This window comes from Microcaecilia unicolor, chromosome 7 (assembly GCF_901765095.1).
Source record: "Microcaecilia unicolor chromosome 7, aMicUni1.1, whole genome shotgun sequence".
NCBI classification, from domain to species: Eukaryota; Metazoa; Chordata; class Amphibia; order Gymnophiona; family Siphonopidae; genus Microcaecilia; species Microcaecilia unicolor.
The window spans coordinates 259,959,753-259,977,912 of NC_044037.1; the positions used below are offsets into that span (position 1 = coordinate 259,959,753).

At 40.5% G+C, this 18,160-nt stretch overlaps 1 protein-coding gene across 1 annotated transcript in view; it reads right to left on the reverse strand.

The window, feature by feature from the left end:
- Positions 1 to 18,160, reverse strand: part of ARHGAP15 (Rho GTPase activating protein 15) — an 816,107-nt gene that overhangs the window by 300,874 nt on the left and 497,073 nt on the right. Inside the window, exon 9 of the mRNA XM_030209134.1 lies at positions 6,311 to 6,388. Within this exon, the coding sequence (XP_030064994.1) occupies positions 6,311 to 6,388 (78 nt within the window). The remainder of the gene's footprint in view (positions 1 to 6,310; positions 6,389 to 18,160) is intronic.

Consider the following 18,160-nt stretch of genomic DNA (forward strand, 5'->3'; position numbering starts at 1 on the left):
CTAGGTAACAGATGTACACTGCATGATAGATTAGAAGAAGAGATAGGTCTGCAGTACCTATTATGTTGTAATTTTCAATTTATAGTAAATAGTATTTTGTTATTTTCCCTTTTCTTGAATCTATTTTTGCTTAAATGATAAAGGTCGAAGGATTTAGCTAATTCATTGCAAGGATTTAATCTCAGTAGAGATAACCTGTATTGATTTTGATTTGAATTTATTACAAATTTCTGTATCTTCTCTGTTTGAGTTGTAAAATAAATAACAATAAAAAGTAAAAAAAAAAAAAGAATCCAGCAATAAATGCAACCTAACCCTTCTCAAAAGACCTCCTATGTATTGAAAACCTTTTGCACCTGGCAGTTTCCTCGAAGGTTTTCAGTTATCCCATAAAGCTTTCAATATTTAAATGTACATTTTACATGTAGAAAAAAAATAGGAAAGCAAGCTGCAATACCTATTTTTCCTTTTTTCTATCACCTAATGCTTTTTTTTAATTTTAGCAGCTCTCTGAATATCTGTATATAAATCAAGCTCTAAGATCATTATCTCATCATCAATATCCTGTTTGAAGTTCTGTTGATTAAGATCAGGGAGGATAAAAAAACCTCTCAACTTAAATGCGATATCTGCCCAGCGCTTTGAGGCAATAGAACTCTGAAAAAAAGTTTCCAAAGAACTAAGAAATGTTATAATCCAAATGGCCCACTTATGATCAACTGATGTTTTCTACTTTTAATGGGCAAAATAAATCATTGCTGAAAGATAATCTTGTCACATGGAAGCCAAGATGATTCTGTATCAGTGTTTCTCCTCACATGAAAATGCCCTGCGGAATAGAATAAAGGGAATAATATGGTTTACTTTGCTGTGACTCTTGTTTGATGGCAAAAGAAAAGCAAGAAAAAAGAAATACCTTGCTAAAGAAAATAAAACGGAAAATAAATTTAGGTTCCAGCAAAATTAATGAGTTCTAGATATGGAGGGGTGTTGTGTAAAAAAAAACAAAAAAAAGGTTGTTGGAAGTTAAAATCCCCTAGTAGACTACACTGTTTCATTCATTTCCCTAGTCAGTTATAAATCTGACAAACCTTTGATCATTTCGTTGTTCTCATTTCTCTTTTTCTGTATATGTTTGATTTCTGATTCTGTAGGTAATGTGACCAGCAGAGAAAGGGAGAAGGGGGCTTTTTTTGGGCTTGCTGTAAGGTTCTGTTCATGAAATATACTTCATCTGCACTACAGTGAAAAAAAGTTTCTTTTTCTGATTTATAAGCTCAGCTTTGAGAGAGAGAAGGATAGATACTGTAGATGCTGGGACTAAGGAGGGTGAGGATGCTGAGTTGAGGGACAAAATAAAAAGGATGCTTCTCAAAAAAGGGAAATATATTATAACGGGGATGCTCTTGAGGCCCCTTTTACCAAGCTGCGGCAAAAGGGGGCCAGTGCTGGGCCCCCTTTTACAGTAGTTGGTAAAAGGGAAGTCTCGCTTTCCTGCAGGAAATGGCTATGCGACAAGTAAAGCACTTGCCAAGTGGCCATTTCTGGGAAGGGGGGGAGCCATTACCGCCACCCATTCAAGTGGTGGTAAGGGCCCCCGTGTTAACCTGGCAGTAACTGGGCACCATGCAGCACTGCCCGATTACCACCGGGTACACTCTGGCACTACAAAAATAAATAAATGTTTGTAGCGCCGGAAATGACAGTACACTAGGGGTAGCCCGGTGGTACTTCCTGTATAGCGAGTAGTAAACCCACATTGGGCTTACCACCACTTAGTAAAAGGAGCCCTTAGTTGGGGGTGGGGGGACAGTGGAGAGAGTGAGACTTCCCTGCCTTGAAGCATAGGATCTGTAAAACTGGTCCTGTTGTCAAAGTAACTACTTTAGGGGTCCTTTTACTAAGCTACGGTAAGAAATGGTCTTAGTGTACCCTTACGTGGGTCTTTCCCATGCATTAAGGTCATTTCTGCCTCCTTGGTATGCAAATCGTTCATGCATATTCACTGTGGATATCCCGAAAATACAACTGACTAGGTCAGCGCCGAGGACTGAGTTGAGAAGCACTGTCCTAGAATGCCACTGGAACGAGCATGTCCCAACGTGGATATCTCAATTCTGATCTCTACATTCTATAAAAATTGGGATGTCAACATCTCATGTAAACTAATGTATGTGTTTTTTAAAAAATGTTAAAGCACAGATACATTTCTAGAAGCACTGTTTTAGAAAAACAACTGTGTAGAAACAGCTGGCTATCAAAACACACATTAGTGTGCAGTAGCAGCTTGATCCTCAAACCTGAAGTGACAAGGAGAGAAGGTCTTTTCAAGAGCTGGACTATTAGAGGAAATACTGTGTGCAAAATTAATCCAGTTTGGAAATATCTGCGTGGAAAGGGATCCCAGAAAAGAGAGACTAATCTAGAATGGGAAAAGATTTGCCCAGTACCCATAAAACCCTTGACCCAAAGAATGAATGATTTTGAAAGGGATGACAGAAACAGATAAAGGAAGTATGCAGTATATTACAGTGTTTAATTAATGCTGTACAAGCTCAAGACAGAAAGACTATCTCAAAGCATTGTTGGTTTGCACTTGTCTTCAGTAAAATGAGTTGGAACACCTTATATTTGTCCAGCATCCAATCCAGGTCACAAGTACCTGGCAAGATCCCCAAAAAGTACAATACATTTTATGCTGCTTATCCTAGAAATAAGCAGTGAATTTTCCCCAAGTCCATTTTAATAATGGTCTATGGACCTTCCTAAATAGATTGTAGTCTGGTACATACGCATGCCATTCATGGGAATCATTGAACCATGTCTCCGTGATAGCAACAATGTCTAAGTCTGCCTCCAACATCAAGGTTTGCAGATCATGAACTTGTTGCTTAGACTGCAAGCATTTGTGGTCATCACTTTCCAGCTACATTTCAGTGGTAGTCTCATCTTCTGTTTCTTTTATTTTCTTTAAGCAAACAAGCAAGCACAAAACAGTAGAGGAGACAAAAAAGGACTTCTCACAGATGGTGTCCAAACAAATCCTCTTTATTGAATCTCCCAAAAACCTACGGCAAAGGAGACCCGACACGACTCGTGTTTCGGCTGTATTAGCCTGTGTCAGGGGTCTAAAAACTTGTCATGTCATTTATATCTCCAGAAAATCCACAAAGCGATTGATCAGTAAGTAGCTTCTGCACATAAATGGAATGCTTTGCCGATAAATGCTGGAAGAACACCGCTCTAGGTGAGTAGTGAAAAAAGTTTTCTTTAGCCTCATTTTGTGCTGTGTTGGTAAGAAGTGATTTGCTAATATTGTTGTTTACATTGCTTTCTTTGATACTGTCACATCTTGTCTTTAGCTGGGGGTGATCACTGGAAATGACCTGCCTCCATATGCCTACTACTACTTCTACTATTTAGCATTTCTATAGCGCTACAAGGCATACGCAGCGCTGCACAAACATAGAAGAAAGACAGTCCCTGCACAAAGAGCTTACAATCTAATAGACAAAAAATAAAGTAAGCAAATCAAATCAATTAATGTGTACAGGAAGGAGAAGAGGAGGGTAGGTGGAGGCGAGTGGTTACAAGTGGTTACGAGTCAAAAGCAATGTTAAAGAGGTGGGCTTTCAGTCTAGATTTAAAGGTGGCCAAGGATGGGGCAAGACGTAGGGGCTCAGGAAGTTTATTCCAGGCGTAGGGTGCAGCGAGACAGAAGGCACGAAGTCTAGAGTTGGCAGTAGTGGAGAAGGGAACAGAAAGAAGGATTTATCCATGGAGCAGAGTGCACGGGAAGGGGTGTAGGAATGGACGAGTGTGGAGAGATACTGGGGAGCAGCAGAGTGAGTACATTTATAGGTTAGTAGAAGAAGTTTGAACAGGATGCGAAAATGGATAGGGAGCCAGTGAAGCGACTTGAGGAGAGGGGTAGTATGAGTAAAGCGACCCTGGCGGAAGACGAGACGGGCATCAGAGTTTTGAACCGATTGGAGAGAGGCGAGGTGACTAAGTGGGAGGCCAGCAAGAAGCAGATTGCAGTAGTCTAAACGAGAGGTGACAAGCGTGTGGACGAGGGTTTTGGTAGAGTGCTCGGAAAGAAAGGGGCGGATTTTATGGATGTTGTAAAGAAAGAAACGACAGGTCTTGGCGATCTGCTGGATATGAGCAGAGAAGGAGAGAGAAGAGTCAAAGATGACCCCAAGGTTTCGAGCTGAGGAGACAGGGAAAAAGAGAGAGCTATCAACAGAAATAGAAAATGGGGGGAGTGGGGAGGTGGGTTTGGGGGGAAAATGAGAAGCTCGGTTTTGGTCATGTTTAATTTCAGGTGGCATTGAGACATCCAGACAGCAATGTCAGACAAGCACGCTGAAACTTTGGTTTGGATGCAAGGTGAGATATCAGGGGTAGAAAGGTAGATTTGGGCGTCATCAGCATAGAGATGGTAGGAAAATCCATGGGATGAGATTAATGAACCAAGGGAATAAGTGTAGATAGAAAAGAGGAGGGGACCAAGAACAGAACCCTGAGGTACGCCGACAGGCAGAGGGATAGAAGTAGAAGAGGATCCACCAGAGTGAACACTAAAGGTGCGGAGGAAGAGGTAGTTTAAACCCCTAGAAACATATTGTCTGAATTTCTCACCAAAGATTCTTTTCCAGCCACAGTGAGGTGCAGCCCATCATTACAATAGTCTTTTGTTTTTCCATGTATTGCCCCATCCTCCTATGTACCTAAAACCTTCTTGATGAACCAGGCTTTGAGCCACCTATTGAAATTCTCGGTATTTTGTAAACTTTTCTTTCCTTTTCCAAATGTTGGTAGTGCTGAGGTGGCAAGAGGAAATATTGAGTTGCATTATCCATTTAGTACCACTGAATAATCCTCTACTGGAACTTATTTGCATAGGATCTAGTCCTACCCAGATAAGTGTCTTTGAATATTGACCCCCTCTAATTTTTTAAAAATTTCTTTTGATACACTTTCAAACCTGACTCAGAATTTGTATTTATAATTGTATTTTATCTTTATCTGCTTTTTATGGCTTCATCTATTCCTTTTGCTTTTATTGCATTTCCTAGCAGTAATGTTTCTGAGCAGACTTGGGGAAAAATAGTTTTTTGTGTCTATAAAATGCTACACAATTATATATTGTAGGTCAGAGGACAGAACATGGAAAAGACGTAAAAAATTTGGGTGAATCTGAGTTGGGAGCATAAACATTGACTAATATGAGTTATTGTGATTGTATCTTAACTTTTAGTATGAGCCACCTGCCTTTCTAGTCTGTAGCAAGTTGCGTTCATAATTGCCAATTTTTGCCAATTGGCCCAAATAATTGATTGCTATTGCCCAATTACTGGTGCTGATTGACTCATTAAGCAATTAAATTATATGCAGAATTTGGGTGCATGGCCAAATTTTCACGTGCAATTTTTAGCGCCATACATAGAATTCAGGGGAATGGCTTTACGACACTAGTGATTTCTAATCACTGGCAAAATGGCCTGTCTATAAGTGGGTTTGCATATTCTATTTATATTGGCCTAGTGCATTATGTAGAATCTATGTGAAACAGGCAGGTAACTTTGGGATATAGAAAGTAGCAAGGTATATTTAATTTATTTATTTATTTTTCTTCCATCTATGAATGACATCCACACACAAAAAAAGTTTTTTCCAGGGTACATAAGTACATAAGTAATGCCACACTGGGAAAAGACCAAGGGTCCATCGAGCCCAGCATCCTGCCCACGACAGCGGCCAATCCAGGCCAAGGGTGTAAAGCTGTTACATCAGTTTCTAATATAATACACAGGTCTTTATTAAAGTACAGTCAAAAGTATGTTATTTTATCATGGCTTTGCAATACTTTTCAGATTTAAATAGTATGACAATTGGTCTCAAGTTTTGCAAGTAGCAATTCAGACATATTTTAACGGTCAATTCATTTGTAATTGGCTGTCACGTAAGACAGTAATATCTGTGTCGTAAGCATGTTCTCTTAGTTGTTTATAAACAAGTGGTTGACAGTACTAATAAGGACTGAGCATTTCCTGTTCTTTAATGATCTGCTGGGAGAAGTTAAGGGGTCAGAACTTTCTAGACAGTCATTGTTAACTATCAGGAAATGCTCTCCTTGTTAGCCATTATTACTTGGCTAATGTAAGATGTGGTTGTTCCTTTCATTTTGAAATCAGTAATATATTAAATGAAAATGTTGGTACTGGATTTAATTTTGACAAAATACATTTCATTTAAACTAATGAAAAAAATGTTATAGAAATAATAAGTTGTAGTAATAACTTACCTTGGTTAACAATGAATCGTAACTTCTGTATAGTTGCCAAATTTCCACTCACCCGGTATATCCCATCAGCATCTAAACCTAAGAACAATAATAAAAGAATGTTTTGTGCTGTCTCATTTGAGATTTTGGAAAGCAAAACACCATCGTGCATACAAATTAGAAGGCTGTCAGTCAGACCAAAGGGAAACTATGGAGGCTTAGTTTTAGTCTTAATTTACAGTGTTGTTACACTTTCCTTCGACATTCACAAGAAAGCAGTGTATGGTACTGAGGGAGCAGTGAGGTACATCGGGAACAGCAGTGCTAGAGTATGACTATCACTTCTGTGGCAACCACTCTTGGCTTTAGACCAACACTAAGGGACAGTCTCAGAGGATACTTTCCTCTGATACTAGAACGTGAGGGATGGTTATATAAATAATGAAGGGAAAAGATCATGAATAAAATGTATAAAGAATATATGGGAGCTAGCATTTCTTTGTTTTTCCCCATTAAAATATTGTTCTTCCTCTGTTCATTAAAGTTATTGTTATTTGATAGTTTATACATGAATTCTCTCTTTTGTCAGGGAACCCATGGTCCTAGGCTATGGGCTAATAACAGCAGTTGAGCTAAGTTATGCTGTCGTTATGTTATTTCTGATTGGGTGAATAAGTGGAAGATGAGATGATTTAAGCGAGGGGCTTGAAGGTTTAAGGGATTGTGTTTATAGGCTGGGAAAGGTGGGGGTAGTTGTTGTTTGGTTTGTGGTAGAATTTTGGTGGGCAGGACAATTTCTGAGGGGAGGCTTGTGGTAGGTAGAAGGTCAATTTTTATGAGGAATGTTTTCTCTCCCATTCCTCCCTAGTGTGGTTTAGTTTTTTGGAGGTTGGGTTTGGGAATTTTGGGTGGCTGGTTGCAGCTTGGATGGTGGGATTTTGGGGTGATTAAGGTGCAGAAATGTCAGTGGGGGATTTTGATTGAACTAACATTTTGCTTATGTGTATCATCATCACAAGTATTTGAGGTTCTGCCTCACCGCAGACCTCTAGTGGGTGGGTGTGTGAATTATATTGACTTGTGGGTGATGAGGCTAGTTTGGAACCATTAGCTTCAGGAAAAACGGGGATATGTTTTGGGTTGAATGTTTGTTTTTTTAAAACAATGATTGTATACATGTTTCAACATTTGTTATTAAAGCTGTGGCCCAGTTAATTTTTCCACAATGGAAATTTACTTCTTGTGTTATTGTTTTACTAATGAGTGAGCACAACAGGGATGCAAGTGCTGATGCTATATCTTAATACAAAATTCAATAAAGAATCTTTTGAAAATATTGATACGTTTACAAGAAATAACCATATACATTATATTATCTCACTGACATTTCTGCATTGACATATAAATTACAGCAAATGATTACTTAATACATACCTGTAATACAACAAAACTTTTCTGCACAAGCCAAAGAACAATTTAAGGTCAAACTTTTCTACATGAGAAACCGTTCTTTGAGAAGTATGTTTTCAATTAAGCTTTTGACACCTAATTGTCCAAATTATTATCTAATGGCTGCTTGAGAACAGTGATACTGGAGCACTGGGACTTGCAATGCGCAATAGCAAAATCCTATTACTCAAATTCTAGTTCTCTATTATTCTCTCCTTTTTTTCTTGTATTACTATATACTATAGCTATAATTATCTATCTTTCTATTTATTTTATATTTGATTATTATTATTGTTTGGGATTTATTAACCGCATTTATGAACAGATTTACCCAAGGCAGTGTACAGCAAGTACATATAATTTACAATTTTGTTAACAGCACAACAATAGTAAAATGATGAAATATAAACATAAATACAATAAATTAAGTAAACTTGGAAATGGCAAATTTAAACCTAATAATAGGACTAACATGAAACAGCATCAAAAATATACACCTTTAACAGAAGAATCATATAACAGAAATATGATAAATGTCGCTACAATACAAACAATAACATAATAGACAGCATTGAAGAACATTCCCAAATAATATAGATGTAATACATTGTCAGCATAATATGTGAATATCTTTCATAGTTATAAACTTTAGGAAACTGACATCTCTGCAAGCTATTATAAATATATATATATATGTAAATAGGAGGAAAAACCTCAAGAAGCACCTTTCTTCATTTAATTTAGCGAGTGAAAGGGCTGGGGCTTCTTCATCATTGGAAAAAACCTCCTAAATTTCAAAAAGATAATTTCATCTTATTTCTAGAATTATGAATGTTTTGACAAATATCTCTTAAAAACTCGAGAAGGAACTTAACTTCTCTCGGGCTCCTCCACAGTTAGAACCATGGTTGACGTGAGCCTCCGTTTCGCCAGAGCTGCTTCAAAACCTTGCAGAGATGTCAGTTTCCTAAAGTTTATAATTATTAGATGTTTCTATGTTTTGGAAACTGCCCCTGATTTTCAATTTAGTTAATATCTTTCATAGCACATATTTTACAGGTGGACGTGCACATGGGTGGACTCTGGTTGGAGGGTGTGCAGAGAGACACTCTTTGGGAAATGCCTGCATATACCTGAATAAACAAGTAGGGTCAGATTCTATAAATCACACTCAAAAATGGGTGCCAGAAAAGATTGGTGCTAAGTGTAATTCTATAAAGGGTGCATACCCTCTATAGAATTGAACTTAGTACTGATTTCCATGCCCAAGCTTTAAGCACCAGACTTACAGCTGCTGAAACCAGATGCAAATGCTGGTGCCAAACTTGAGCGTGTTGAGCCAGTGTTATATGACTACATGTGCAACTTTTTGGAATGCCCCTGTCACACCCCATTTTGAGATATACAATATGGGAGTTATAGAACAGCGTGCAGCCAGATGCATGTACAAATTTTATTGGATACCAATTAACATCAATAACTACTTGTTAGCAACCAATAATTGATGGTTAAAATATTGTTAGTCAATTAATTTGCACACACATCTCAGGAGCATGTGCAAATCTGGCCACCATACATAGAACCCAGGGGGTTCTGTATAATGGAAAGTAGGTGTCTTTATAGAATAGATGCCTATCAGGTGCCCTCTGGGCAGCTATATATGTAGGTGAACTGTTATAAAATTACTCTCATAGTGTCAGGACGGTCTGCGGGTGGAGTATGGGAGAAGCCATCACTTATCCAGATAGCAGTGATTGTCAGTGCCACTTGTGGATAAATGTCTGCTTAATTTAAAACGGAAGAAAAGACTGACCTAAGCATATGCACACTGGCTAGCCAGGTACTGGTTGAATATCTGGATAGCTACAGTGCTGACTGCAAACTTCGGATATTCTGGGACAGCCATTACCCAAATAATATCGCTGAATGTCCACAATGTTTTCATCTGTGGCAGACAGTGTTTTTAAAAAATGCTGACTACTGTGGGCTCAGTATTACCTCTAAAGTGATTTAATACATATTAACTCCAAAAAATGAATAATGCACAATCAATTTGATGTTAAAATTTTCTAATGCATGTTTAACAAGTATAAAATGAACTGAAGAAAATCAATACAAATTAGAAGGTAAAGCCAAATTTTCTGAAAACAAACCAAAATGTATTTGCTGGTGAACACAGCACCTGAATGTAATGTACTTTCAGCTACAAATGAAAAAGATGTAAGCTAAATCCCAAATCCAAACTCCTTTAGAATAAGTGTACTTCTGTTGCAAGATTTAAAAATTCATATAATTTTAAAATCTGCTGAAATCACACCCAGAACATGCCCCTTCATGCATGCTGCGGCTACATACATGTAAGTAATGCTTTTCAAAAATTACTTACATGTCTTTGCCGATTTGCACATACAAATCAGCTTTTTGTATGTGTAAGTGGTGCCTCGCTTTACTACAATCCCCTCCTATATGTTTTAAACTAAGGAGACAAAAGCATTTGGAAAATAACCTGGTTAAAAATAAATGTATCTTTGCCAGGAACTTGAATGCTTAGCTTCAACCCCTTTTATATTAATATGTTCACAACATAAACCTTTAACAACTGGGCTCACATCAAAAGTGGCACCAGTGGTCAAGAGAATGAACAGCTGGTTAAGAGGAGCTGAAAAGCCCTGATGCAGTAGACGAAACATAGCTATGTCAGCAGCTATCCTCCTCCCATGTAATGTGTATACATACCAAGCAGTTGGCTTAACATCTTTAAAGATAAGCGAAATAAGCATTTTTTGGACAATATTTTCTACAGTAAATTTTTCTGTTATAAGATATTTTTATATGTGCAAGAACATTAAGAAAATGGACTGATGATGATTTTATGTGGAATTTGGTACTCCAGTGAAAAATTTATTTGGAAACCTATCCAATGGGGATTACATTACAATGTCAACACAATATGCAATAAAACATTTTAATAGACAGCATAGGGCTTAGGCAAAAATGGGACATATAGATAGACAAGATAGCGTAGAAGAGTAAGAACATAAGGGGACTAGTTTAGAGAAAGTTGCACATAAAGTCAGAAAGGTGCTGGGATAGCTTACCAATGAGCAGAATATCAAATAAATGTGACATTTGAAAAAATAAATGTAGGTACTTTGCATAAAATTGCCCTAGACTTAGCTTGCTAAAACACAAGTAAATATTGGTATTGTAGTCTTGTGTGGACATTGTCAGAGGCATTAAGTGAATCTGACCTAAAGAAAGAGCTATCTGCGCTAGAAACTAATGACTCATCATATCTCCATGTCTTATACTTTCTCTGTCTTTTTGAATTGGAAACTGTGGGTCCTTTTACTAAGCCGTGTAGGCGCTAACACATGCCCAATGCGCATCAATTCTGAGTTACCGCCCGGCTACTGCATGGCCTGGGCTGTAATTTCATTTTTTTACGTGCATCCAATATACGCGTCAGAAATATTTTTATTTTCTGGCGCGTGGGGGGTAATCAGCATTTGGATACGCATTGAAAATTACTCCTGGTTAATGTGTGAGACCTTACTGCTAAGTCAATGGCTGGCAGTAAGGTCTCAGACCCAAAATGGATATGCTCCAATTTTCATTTTGCTGTACTTCCATTCCTCCCCCCCCCCCCCCAAAATGCATTTTTTTACAGGTGCGCTGAAAAATAATCCTGCGCACGGCCAAAACATGCGCCTACACTACTGCAGGCCATTTTTCAGCGCACCTTAGTAAAAGGACCCTTGTCACTGCTCAAGTCCTCAGATATGAGTAATATAGACTTATCTTCTGAAGTCATTTATAGTAAAATGACCTGATGTCATTGCACTTCCACTGAAAGGTGTAATGGCTAAGAGACTGACCAGAACCTTTACTAGAAGGTACTTTGTGGTATGGATACTGCAACCATGAGCAGGATGTTGGCTCATGTAATCCAAAGTAGATAGAAATAATGCAGCGTTATCAAGCTGTGGCATCCCAAGTGAGTAAGATGGGGCTGCTAAACACCCTTTCCATTGTCAGCAAGAATACATTTGTCTCAACTGCACATAGAAGGCATAGGATTCACCTCCATGTTGTAAGTGGGAAACACTGTTGGAGTGTTGTTGCTTTGACCTCTGGTGATCTAGTGTCTATGACTCTATCTTGTTGGGCAGACTGGATGGACCGTACAGGTCTTTATCTGCCGTCATTTACTATGTCACTATGATTCCTGCTATTAGAGTGAGCAGTACTGATGTCATGCGAAGCCCACCTCTTCCAGCACTCTTATGTTGCACAGTGGGTCTTAGTTCCAGACATTTTTCCACTGTTATCTTGTCTGCTGACCAGGAGAGGCTGTTAATTGATCTACTGAAGCCATGTCATGCTCACCCACACCACAAGAGAGAGAATGTATTTGTGTCAGGCCCGTGGAGTACTTCACTGCCTTCTGTCTAGAATGCAAATGCCTTTCACTGGATGTCCACTCTCCTTTGCATCCATCATTCCTATCCAGACTGCTGTTGTCTTTCAATGCAGATGATAAATATTTTAGATACTAGGGTTGTGCAAAATCTGTGTTACCCTCAATATCATTGCTAAGCATTGGTAATGGAGCAGCAGCATATAACATGAATGTCTGAGGATATTTTGGGGGTGTGATGATCTGCAGTCCTGATCAGCTTGTGAAGTCTTTACCAAGGGGCCCTTTTACAAAGGCACGTTAGGCGCTATGCGCGTGCAGCGCACAGCAAAACGAGACTACCGCCAGGCTACTGCGCCACCCAGGCGGTAATTTCAGATTTGGTGTGCACCCATACCACCTGCATGATTTATTTATTTCCTCTTACGTGTGTCATTTCCAGTTGTAATCGGCACTTGGCGCGCACTGACCAGTCACTGCGTGTGTAATGTGTGAGCCCTTACTGTTAGATCAATGGGTGGCATTAAGGGCTCAGGCCAGTTTTGGGCGTGTGCTGATTTCAGTTTTACTGCAGGCCCTTTTTCTGTCTCATTAAAAAAAAAGCCCTTTTTTGCAGACGTGGTAAAAACTGGCCCAGCACACGCCCAATACACGCGCCTACACTACCACAGGCCACTTTTTACCATGGCTTAATAAAAGGACCCCCAGGTTTCCTGAGATCTTCTGCTGATTGTGTTACACTTGAAGAAAAGGCATCACCTTAGGAGTCAGTGGAATTTGTGCAGCTGTTTAACCAATCCCCTACCTTCCCGTTTTCCAGCATAACTCTGTGTTTTGACACATCATGGCAAAAATGCCCCTTTCCATAATAGAAGGCCTGCCTGTGTGTTAATCCCTTTCTGTTAGATTATATTGTCCTCAGCAAATTTCACTGACTTTTTTTTCTGGAAGTAACTGACAGATAATGTATAAGAATAATGACCTACTGCAAGGGCGTAGCCACGGGTGGGCCTGGACGGGCCCAGGCCCACCCACTTTACCTCCAGGCCCACCCAACATCCCTCGCATGTCGTGCACTGCCTTTTCTGGCCATCAAGAGCTTTACCTGCAACGAAAATGCTTGTCCTCCCCGCTGGCGCTGCCTCGGTCCCTGCACGCTACCCTGCCTCTGTCCCTGCCTGCATTCTTTTCTTAGATCGTTGCGTCGCCGGCAGTGCTGCCATTCACTCAGGCAGCTCCGCTCCCCTCTGCCGCATCCATCCGGCTCTTACTGACACACTTCCTGTTTATGTAGGGCCAGATGGACACGGCAGAAGGGAGCGGAGCTGCCTGAGTGAATGGCAGCGCTGCCGGCGACGCGACGATCGAAGAAAAGAATGCAGGCAGGGACAGAGGCAAGGTAGCATGCAGGGGCTGAGGCAGCGCCGGCGGGGAGGACAAGCATTTTCGTTGCAGGCGAGGTGGGACGCAGAGGTGGAGAGAGAGGCAGGGAAGGGCATGAAAGCTGCCTGACAGCAATTTCTCAAGGCTGCCACACTACAGCAGTGGCCAAGAGGAGAAACTAGTGGTTGGGCATCAGTGTCCTTGCCCTGGGCCTGCCCCGTGAGAGAGGGTGGGGTGGAGAGAGTGAGTGAGTGAGTGAGACGGTGGGGTGGAGAAATAATTGTTTGACATGGGGGAAGGAGAGATGCAGGAGGAAAAGAGAGGGAGAATTGTTTGATATGGCTATGGTGGGGAGAGGAAGGGAAAGGCTGCAGAGGAGTGGCAAAGGACGATAGAGGAAAAAAGTGTTGGACATGACAGTGGAGGGAAGGGAGTGAGAGATGAGAGAGGGAAATATTGAACATGGCTGGAGGGGAGAGAAAAAGATGTTAGACCAGGGGCTCAAGGCAGGGAGAGAGAGAGAGAGAGAGAGAGAGAGAAAGAAAGAAAGAAAGAAAGAAAGAAAGAAAGAAAGAAAGAAAGAAAGAAAGAAAGAAAGAAAGAAAGAAAGAAAGAAAGAAAGAAAGAGATAGTGGACAATATGGGAGAGATGTTGGACATAGAGGTGGAGCAAAGGGAAGGAGAGATGCTGCACAAAAGAGGGGGAAGAGGGAGATATTGGATCCAGGGGCAGAAGGGAGATATGCTGGACAATGGATAAGACAGAGAGATGCAGGACAATGGAGGGAGGGGTAGGAGGGAGGGGACAGGCATATGCTAGTGGGGGGAGGGGGTAAAAGGGAGATGTCAGGCTATGAGAATGAAGAGAGGATAAAGAGAGAGGGGAGATGGTAATGAAATGAATGAGAGGATAGTGATTACAGGTGGTAGAAATATGGTAATTGTGCGTAGATTGAAGATGGAAGGGAATGGAAGGCTGGGAAGGAATAAGTTTGGATATGGGTGAGCTAGTGGGTGAAAGGAGATGAAAATTTGATAGATATCTGTAAAGAAAAAGGAGGAAAAAGCTTAGAAAGAGGGTTAAATTTGAGTGGACAGAGGCAGAAAAGAACAAAATACAGAAAGGAAAGAGCTAAAATGGAAAGATCAATATTTCAGAAGCAGTTGTAGTGAGGAAATGGAATGAGAGGAAAGACAAATGGACAACAGTTGCTTGAAGAATTAGCAGAAGACGACGGGAAAGTGGGAAGGAGAAACTGAAACCAACATGATAGAAAAATAAAATGTCCAGACAACAAAAGGTAGAAAAATAATTTTATTTTGAATGTTTTAAATGGAATATGTTCAGTTTTATTGTGTTCAGTAGAAAAGGAAATGAATTTTTGTTTTTATTTCTCCAGTGTTGCACTAAATGTTGAGGTTCTCAGTTCAATTTTTGTCTACATATTTTTATTTCTAATTTGTAATCCCTTGTTCGGTATTTGGTGATGGTCTGTCAGTGTGAGACTGTAAGGACAGATGGGGAGATTAAAGAGGAGAGGGCTTCTTTATTTTCTGCCCTGGGCCCCAGCATGGCTAACAGCAGCCCTGACCCTTGCTGTAGCTGGTGGGGATCCCCAAGCCCTGCTAGCTGAGGACCTCCACTGAAGGTGGCCAGAAATCCCTTCTGCTGAGCTTGGCAGATGGGGGCAGCATCCTTGAGCCACTGACAACTAAGCATGCATGGGGTGCTGCTATCGGTGGCTCAAGGAGTTGTTGCTTCCGATCAAGCTTGGTAAAAGTAAATTCTGGCCATCTTTGGTGAAAGTTTTCAGGTGACAGAGCTTGGGGATCTTCATTAGCTAAAGTATTTATCTTTTGAGTTGGGAAATGCTAAGGGAGGGGGTTAGAGAGAAAATGTTGTGCCCGCCCACTTTGGGTTCAGGCCCACCCAAAATTGGCTGTCTGGCTACGCCACTGACCTACTGATACAAGACTTCTCTTATACCTCAGATAGAAACAAGGATATTCCCTTAGGTGACAAGGCATGTGCTGTTTATAACAAAATAGTTAGTGACATTTCCTAATTTTTCTGCAATACACTTTTCTTATATTCACCAAACTGTGAAATCAGCATGCTCTTTTTTGTTATAGACATTAAAGTATTGGTGTTTCAGGGTTTCATATTCCCAGCTGACTGGCACCAAGAGTGTAAGTGCAGTTACTTCTAAGGGAAGAGGGACACTAAATAGCAGCAGCAGTAACAGACACAGCTCAACAGGTCTCGATAGCAGTCTAAACTCCAAGAACCATTAGAATGTCATCTTCACATCTGTTCTAAATACAAATGTGATGGGCCTCACTAAGGGGGAAATTATCAGTGTGAGCACCCTTTAAGGCAGGTTATTTTACCACTAACTCGTGCTGTTTTAGCACAGGTCCCATTTCATGCAATGAGATCTAGTTACTAATAGCCCTGGTTAATAGTAAAATAAAATGTCTTGGGGGGGGGGGGGGGGGAATTTTCAATGTGGGCTACCATTCAGAAGGTTTATTTTATTATTAACCCCGTTATTAGTAATTAGGTCTTTTTCAAACTTGGTCTTTTCCAACTTCTTCAAAGTCACACTCTTGGAGACTTCAATTTAGGTCAGCTGGACTTGTTTCTGAGCCAGTTGGCCTTGCAGTTTCTGCTCTCTACTCTCCAGCACTGCCATTTCCTCTCGATACTCCTACACTTAGACATACTCTGTGCACATCTTGTCTTCCATTTCTAACAGCTGCTGGGTGAAGAACCCATTCAATTTTTGCCAGGCTGGCACACTCTAACTCTTTCTCTCTCTCACCCGCAGGCACCCTCCTCCCAGAGGTTCAACTCTTAAACTTTGATCGGGAGCATGGCATTCAGGTCCTCTAACACCTGTGCCCTTACTTGCTGTTCCTCCTGGCTCTGCAAGACTTCAGTTAACTGCCTCTACAGCTCAATATGCTGCCACCATGGCACTGTTGCTGCCAATTCTCACTGTATCTGATTCATTTCAGCCTCTGCAGCCTCCGCTTTGGCCTGACAGCCCACAATCTGGACTGTCAACCAGTTCATTTGGCCCTCTTTCTGCTGCTGCACAAGCTTCCCCTCCATAGCTGTCAGCTGCTTAACTTCCTTGGCTACCTCCTCAGTTAGTACTTTCTTCATTTCTTTAAATTGGTCAGCTTGGAGACTATTCTCCAACTGTCCTTGCAGTTCCTGTAACCTGAAGGTTGCTTTTTCCTTTGTTCTTAAGCTACGGGATTTCTCCTCCACCAGCATATGGTACTCTTCTTTAAGCTGGGCTTCCTTGCAGTGCAATGTTTCCACCTGAAGTTCCAGCCACCTGCACTGCTCACGTAAGTGGCTAACTTCAACCAAGGCATTCTCCCATTGCTCCTCTACAACCTAGGAACGCCATTTATACAATAGTGCTCAGCACTAATATTTTTCGGTGTCCAAATCTGGGTGCCGTTTACTATTCTAGTTGGTAGATCCCCAGCACAGATTCCCCCCCCCCATTATATCTCCCTATTCGGACCCTCCAAAGAGCTGACTTCTGACCCAGTCCAGTCTCTCAAAGGCCCCTTAAACCTGTCCACAAAAAAGTAACCCTTATACACCCTGCCCCCTTTGCATCCCAACCCCCCAGGACATACATGGGTGTCTCCTTGGTAGTATAGTGGTCTGAGATGTGAGTGATCTCCCTCTGCTCCCATTTTGGTGTTGCCCTGGGTTCAAAATGGCAATGATGACCCCTAGTGGCATTCTCATTATACCACTGCTAGGGGTCCTTCCATATATGATAGGAAATACATGTACAACTTTTTGCCCCCCCTCCCCCAAACAATGTTCAAAATATGCACCCTTGAAATCTCTGTGTTTCAGCCATCTATACTTGTAAATATAAGCTTTATGAAATCTCTGTTTATATATTTAAGCTATCTACATATGTAAATGCTACTATTTACACATGCAAATAATGGAAAAATGACCTCTCTAATATCACATGCAAATAATGGAAAAATGACCTCTCTAATATCCTAAATGAAGGGAATGATGGTAACCTGTATGGAGCAGCAGTTACAACCCTGGCCCTAATCCTAAAATTATTGGGTAGAATAGATGAACCATTTTTGTCTTTACCTGCCATTTTCTAATAAGTCATTACATTAAATTATCTGTGTGAAATTAACATGACGGGACTATAGTCCACAATACAAACAGAAGTCATTGCATTTCACAAGACAATCTGGAACCTGCAGCTAAAGTATGTTATGAATTTATTTGGGTTCACTTTGTGCTTGAACAATATACAGTCTGACAAAAAGAAGCAAAGTAGAATACATTATAACAATCACAGTCAACTTTCCACTCCAAGAACTTTGAAATTTTAGCCAAACCAAACCAAAGTAAATTGGTGGATTTGAACATCCTTTTCATAACCACAGTATCATAGATGGGTAGCAACCGTACTATTTTGGAAACACAATTAGACCAAGTATAATTTAGAATGAGATATATCTTTAAGGTTCGTGGGCTCTGATTCTGTGAACATTTTTCAAGGAAAACAACTTTAAAGAGCACCTTTGTCAAGGAAGATAATGGCATATAC